Source organism: Bombina bombina, chromosome 3 (assembly GCF_027579735.1).
Source record: "Bombina bombina isolate aBomBom1 chromosome 3, aBomBom1.pri, whole genome shotgun sequence".
NCBI lineage: Eukaryota > Metazoa > Chordata > Amphibia > Anura > Bombinatoridae > Bombina > Bombina bombina.
The window spans coordinates 958,987,865-958,995,364 of NC_069501.1; the positions used below are offsets into that span (position 1 = coordinate 958,987,865).

General features: G+C 38.0%; 1 protein-coding gene across 1 annotated transcript in view; it reads right to left on the reverse strand.

The window, feature by feature from the left end:
• ZC3H13 (zinc finger CCCH-type containing 13) overlaps positions 1–7,500 on the reverse strand; it is a gene marked incomplete in the record, with an annotated part of 366,958 nt that overhangs the window by 270,646 nt on the left and 88,812 nt on the right. Inside the window, 2 exon segments of the mRNA XM_053708001.1 lie at positions 1,029–1,205; positions 3,233–3,433. Coding sequence (XP_053563976.1) covers positions 1,029–1,205; positions 3,233–3,433 — 378 coding nt within the window.

Genomic DNA, 7,500 nt, shown 5'->3' on the forward strand with positions numbered 1-7,500 from the left:
ATATATATATATATATATACACACACACACATATATATACACACCCCGTTAACATAGGCAAAGGCACTCACCGAATTTCAATCAAAATGATCAATTTATTACCATGACGTTATATATAAATGTGTGGATGGGGGTGTATATATATATATATATATATATATATATATATATATATACACACACACACATATATATACATACACACACACACCCCGTTAATAACATAGGCAAAGGCACTCACCGTATTTCAATCAAAATTGTCAATGTATTATCTATAAAGGAATGAGAGTGCTCCCTAAGTGTACATACCATCAGTCCAGGGCTGATTAAATAAAGTTTTCTCTACCCAGTACACAGCACCGCCACCACAAAATGTATCACTCTAGTACAAAAATCTAATAGTACAATTAGAAATTTAGCTTACTGACCACACCACTAGTAGTGCCATTAGTGCTTTTCCTTTGTCCTAGGACTAAAGTCTAATAACAGTGGGGTGTGAATACTTTTTTAATTTTGAGGTATATATCTCCATTTTTACATAAAGATGTTCAGATTATATTTTCTAGTCAGCTTTTAGCTATGCTGCATCATGTCCCTTTAATGCAGCCCACAAAGCCATATAAAAAGAGGGCAAACCACCCTTTTCATTGCATGTCTGGAACAATTTACCACTTTAGATCCATGAAAGATCATCCCAACTGAAGAAGTGTATATTCTTTTCACCCTAACACAAGCCTTCTGTTTTTGTATTAACATTCTCAGCTATATATTGTCTCTATTCCTCATTATGTTTATATGTCCTATGGGCGCTTTATTTAAAGTCTTTCATGTTCCTGCTGGCACAAAGACGCAGCATTAGCTTGCTTTATGACCAGTATAATCTCTTACAGAAATGGATTTATGAGACCTGCTAACCTAAACTATGCTAAAAGGCATAAATCCCTCTGAGCTCCCAAAACACCCAACATCTCACAATTTTACTTTATTCTTTCTTCTGCTGGGCTCCAAGCATTAAATAAAAAGCTTACCTGCAAGAAGGGGAATGTGTATGTTTGTGGGATGAAGACTTGGTAAGTACTGGTGAAGTTTCTTGTCGTCTTCGAGATGTAGGCGGTGAATAATCCCTGGAATTAGACGAATTGCTGCCTGAGCGCTCAGCTGGACTTGGGGATTGCTTTTGTCTGTGGGACCCCTCAGAAGCATCCCTGTTTAGAATACAAAAACATATAAGACACAGCAATAAGGCGCGACAAATGCCCGGAACCAGGTATGCATACTACTATAGAGATAGATAACAAGATAGAACACACAAATACTACCCATTCCCCAGCTTTGCACAACCAACATGGTTATATTAATATACTTTATAACTTTTAAACCTCTAAATTCCTGCCTGATTCTAAGCCCCTGCCTTTATCTCAGTGCATTTTACAGCTTTTGATAGCCAAAAAGTGCTAGTACGTGTGCCATTATAGAAAAAATTGTGCTCTCTCCTGTGGAATTATTCATGAGTCAGTACTAATTGTCTAAAATGCAAGTCTGTAAATAGCACTGAGATAAGAAGGCAATCTGCAAAGGCTTAGATACAAGGTAATTACTGAGGTAAAACATGTATTAATATAACTGTTGGTTATGAAAAACTGGGGAATGGGTAACAAAGGGATTATCTATATTTTAAACAAATATAATGGAGTAGACAGTCCCTTTAAAGAAGTACCTCCAAACAAATCTGTTTGACAACAATTTATGGTAAGGTAAGGAAAATTTAAAGGGACACTGAGCCCAATTTTTTTCTTTTGTGATTCAGATAGAGCCTGCAATTTTAAGCAACTTTCTAATTTACTCCTATTATAAATTTTTCTTCGTTCTCTTGCTATCTTTATTTGAAAAAGAAGGCATGTAAGCTTTTTTTTGTTTCAGAACTCTGGATAGCACTTTTTATTGGTGGATGAATTTATCCACCAATCAGCAAGGACAACCCAGGTTGTTCACCAAAAATGGTCCGACATCTAAACTTACATTCTTGCATTTCAAATAAAGATACCAAGAGAATGAAGAAAATTTGATAATAGGAGTAAATTAGAAAGTTGCTTAAAAATGTCATGCTCTATCTGAATCGCAAAAGAAAAAAATTGGGTTCAGTGTCCCTTTGAGTCAAATTAGTAAAAAAAAACAAACACCTTTTTCCTTAAATTCCAATAAAAAAATTATATATTTTTGCATAATTGAACTTACAAAACATCATATTTAATGAAGATATCAATTTGTGCCTTTCAGCACTAAATGAGTGGCAACGATAGCAGTCGCAAGCTATGTTCTGCAATTTTAGGAGCCAGATTATTACCCAATATTTTTAACCTCTGCAAATGGGTAAAATACAAAAGGTAACGTCCCCCAGTCAGCCAAATAGAAGCAGCAGTTGCATAAGCACAGAAGCATCACATACATGCAAGACATGTACTACGTCTTGCTCAGGAGAAACAAGGCTTGCAGTTCCCAAGCAATACTTGACGTATGTATTTAACCAATTACAGTAGTGAAACACATACTTATCTAGAGTATTTATTGTTTTACTTTAGAATTTCCATTTAAATTGGTAGTTTCTTCAATGTAACCATTGTTAACAGAATTATGAAACGTTTCAATTTACCTCCCAATCATCTATCACTGACTATACACAGTAGGTGAGCTTATTGAGTACATTTCCCTTGTACAAGTGCATGTCTGCCCTGTCCATAAAAAGGCAGGCACAAGAAACCCCTCCTCATTTACTTTCCAATTTTCATCAATGTATCCATGTGAGAAAGTAAACTGCTCAACCAGAGAACAAATTAAACAGCAATGATGAAGAGAAGGGGCAGGTGGTTAAATAATTCTATTGAGAGAAGGTAGCTGCTATAAAGGGCCAGATTTAAGAAAGTAATGTGAACAGGGGCAAACATCTTCGCCCCGTCCACCCGGATTTGCATCTAATGGGCAACAATAAATGTGACTTCAAATGTTTGCTTGGGAATTGCATCTGAATTTAGGACACTGGCCTTGCCTATTAGGGCACAGAACTGGCAAGCAAAATGTGATGTGAGTATACATTTGGTACTTGGCACTGTCTCATTTGACAAATTAACAATATATAATTGACAGATTACAAGACTGGATGTAACAGAAGTAGGCTAGCATCAGTTCTAAAACTGCAAAGCTCATGCAAAGAGATTTTTGGTAATCTAATGCAAACCTTTGTTTATCTTTCCTGTCTCTCTGTTTCTCTAATTCGCGTCCTCTTTCTTTTACATCCTTTACTCTTTCTTCCACTCGATCTTTTGTCTTATGTTTATCTTTGTGTTTCTTTCCCCCCAGTGGAAATTCTTCTTGTGTTGGTGGAGGTGGACTCGGAGTACGTGGGCCTTTCTTTTTGCTCAATGATCCTTTTGCATGTCTAGAAATTGAATTAAGGTTATAAAATGGGAGTGGGTAAGTTTTTCTTTAAATTGGAGAGAAAAAAAAAAAAAACATAATTTATGTAAGAACTTACCTGATAAATTCATTTCTTTCATATTAGCAAGAGTCCATGAGCTAGTGACGTATGGGATATACATTCCTACCAGGAGGGGCAAAGTTTCCCAAACCTCAAAATGCCTACAAATACACCCCTCAACACACCCACAAATCAGTTTAACGAATAGCCAAGAAGTGGGGTGATAAGAAAAAAGTGCGAAAGCATAAAAAATAAGGAATTGGAATAATTGTGCTTTATACAAAAAAATCATAACCACCACAAAAAGGGTGGGCCTCATGGACTCTTGCTAATATGAAAGAAATGAATTTATCAGGTAAGTTCTTACATAAATTATGTTTTCTTTCATGTAATTAGCAAGAGTCCATGAGCTAGTGACGTATGGGATAATGACTACCCAAGATGTGGATCTTTCCACGCAAGAGTCACTAGAAAGGGAGGGATAAAATAAAGACAGCCAATTCCGCTGAAAAAAATCCACACCCAAAATAATTTAAATTTTATAATGAAAAAAACTGAAAATATAAGCAGAAGATTCAAACTGAAACAGCTGCCTGAAGTACTTTTCCACCAAAAACAGCTTCAGAAGAAGAAAACACATCAAAATGGTAGAATTTAGTAAAAGTATGCAAAGAAGACCAAGTTGCTGCTTTGCAAATCTGATCAACCGAAGCTTCATTCCTAAATGCCCAGGAAGTAGAAACTGACCTAGGAGAATGAGCTACAATCCTTTGAGGCGGAGTTTTACCCGACTCGACATAAGCATGATGAATTAAAGATTTCAACCAAGATGCCAAAGAAATGGCAGAGGCCTTCTGACCTTTCCTAGAACCGGAAAAGATAACAAATAGACTAGAAGTCTTTCGGAAAGTCTTAGTAGCTTCAACATAATATTTCAAAGCTCTAACTACATCCAAAGAATGCAATGATTTCTCCTTAGAATTCTTAGGATTAGGACATAATGAAGGAACCACAATTTCTCTACTAATGTTGTTAGAATTCACAACCTTAGGTAAAAATTCAAAAGAAGTTCGCAACACCGCCTTATCCTGGTGAAAAATCAGAAAAGGAGATTCACAAGAAAGAGCAGATAATTCAGAAACTCTTCTGGCAGAAGAGATGGCCAAAAGGAATAAAACTTTCCAAGAAAGTAATTTAATGTCCAATGAATGCAATGGGTTCAAACGGATGAGCTTGAAGAGCCCCCAGAACCAAATTCAAACTCCAAGGAGGAGAAATTGACTTAACAGGTTTTATACGAACCAAAGCTTGTACAAAACAATGAATATCAGGAAGAATAGCAATCTTTCTGTGAAAAAGAACAGAAAGAGCAGAGATGTGTCCTTTCAAGGAACTTGCAGACAAACCTTTATCTAAACCATCCTGAAGAAACTGTAAAATTCTCGGAATTCTAAAAGAATGCCAGGATAAATGATGAGCAAGAGACCAAGAAATATAAGTCTTCTAGACTCTATAATATATCTCTCTAGATACAGATTTACGAGCCTGTAACATAGTATTAATCACAGAGTCGGAGAAACCTCTTTGACTAAGAATCAAGCGTTCAATCTCCATACCTTTAAATTTAAGGATTTGAGATCCTGATGGAAAAAAGGACCTTGCGACAGAAGGTCTGGTCTTAACGGAAGAGTCCACGGTTGGCAAGAGGCCATCCGGACAAGATCCGCATACCAAAACCTGTGAGGCCATGCTGGAGCTACCAGCAGAACAAACTAGCATTCCTTCAGAATCTTGGAGATCACTCTTGGAAGAAGAACTAGAGGCGGAAAGATATAGGCAGGATGATACTTCCAAGGACGTGACAATGCATCCACTGCTTCCGCTTGAGGATCCCTGGATCTGGACAGATACCTGGGAAGTTTCTTGTTTAGATGAGAGGCCATCAAATCTATTTCTGGCAGACCCCACATTTGAACAATCTGAAGAAATACCTCTGGGTGAAGAGACCATTCGCCCGGATGCAACGTTTGGCGACTGAGATAATCCGCTTCCCAATTGTCTATACCTGGGATATGAACCGCAGAAACTAGACAGGAGCTGGATTCCGCCCAAACCAGAATTCGAGATACTTCTTTCATAGCTAGAGGACTGTGAGTCCCTCCTTGATGATTGATGTATGCCACAGATGTGACATTGTCTGTCTGAAAACAAATGAACGATTCTCTCTTTAGAAGAGGCCAAGACTGAAGAGCTCTGAAAATTGCACGGAGTTCCAAAATATTGATCGGTAATCTCACCTCCTGAGATTCCCAAACCCCTTGTGCTGTCAGAGACCCCCACACAGCTCCCCAACCTGTAAGACTTGCATCTGTTGAAATTACAGTCCAGGTCGGAAGAACAAAAGAAGCCCCCTGAACTAAACGATGGTGATCTGTCCACCACGTCAGAGAGTGTCGTACAATCGGTTTTAAAGATATTAATTGAGATATCTTCGTGTAATCCCTGCACCATTGATTCAGCATACAGAGCTGAAGAGGTCGCATGTGAAAACGAGCAAAGGGGATAGCGTCCGATGCAGCAGTCATAAGACCTAGAATTTCCATGCATAAGGCTACCGAAGGGAATGATTGTGACTGAAGGTTTCGACAAGCTGATATCAATTTTAGACGTCTCTTGTCTGTCAAAGAGAGTCATGGACACTGAATCTATCTGGAAACCCAAAAAGGTTACCCTTGTCTGAGGAATCAATGAACTTTTTAGTAAATTGATCCTCCAACCATGATCTTGAAGAAACAACACAAGTCGATTCGTATGAGATTCTGCTAAATGTGAAGGCTGAGCAAGTACCAAGATATCGTCCAAATAAGGAAATACCACAATACCCTGTTCTCTGATTGCAGACAGAAGGGCACCGAGAACCTTTGTAAAAATTCTTGCAGCTGTTGCTAGGCCAAACGGCAGAGCCACAAACTGGTAATGCTTGTCTAGGAAAGAGAATCTCAGAAACTGATAGTGATCTGGATGAATCGGAATATGCAGATATGCATCCTGTAAATCTATTGTAGACATATAATGCCCTTGCTGAACAAAAGGCAGGATAGTCCTTACAGTTACCATTTTGAATGTTGGTATCCTTACAAAACGATTCAATATTTTTAGATCCAGAACTGGTATGAAGGAATTCTCATTCTTTGGTACAATGAAGAGATTTGAATAAAACCCCAGCCCCTGTTCCAGAACTGGAACTGGCATAATTACTCCAGCCAACTCTAGATCTGAAACACATTTCAGAAATGCTTGAGCCTTCGCTGGATTTACTGGGACACGGGAAAGAAAAAATCTCTTTGCAGGAGGTCTCATCTTGAAACCAATTCTGTATCCTTCCGAAACAATGTTCTGAATCCAAAGATTGTGAACGGAATTGATCCAAATTTCTTTGAAAAAACGTAATCTGCCCCCTACCAGCTGAGCTGGAATGAGGGCCGCACCTTCATGTGGACTTAGGAGCTGGCTTTGATTTTCTAAAAGGCTTGGATTTATTCCAGACTGGAGATGGTTTCCAAACTGATACCGCTCCTGAGGATGAAGGATCAGGCTTTTGTTCCTTGTTGTGACGAAAGGAACGAAAACGATTATTAGACCTGAATTTACCTTTAGACTTTTTATCCTGAGGTAAAAAAGTTCCTTTCCCTCCAGTAACAGTTGAGATAATAGAATCCAACTGAGAACCAAATAATTTATTACCCTGGAAAGAAAGGGAAAGCAGAGTAGACTTAGAAGACATATCAGCATTCCAAGTTTTAAGCCATAAAGCTCTTCTAGCTAAAATAGCTAGAGACATATACCTGACATCAACTCTAATGATATCAAAGATGGCATCACAAATAAAATTATTAGCATGTTGAAGCAGAATAATAATGCTATGAGAATTATGATCTGTTACTTGTTGCGCTAAAGCTTCCAACCAAAAAGTTGAAGCTGCAGCAACATCCGCTAAAGATATAGCAGGTCTAAGAAGATTACCTGAA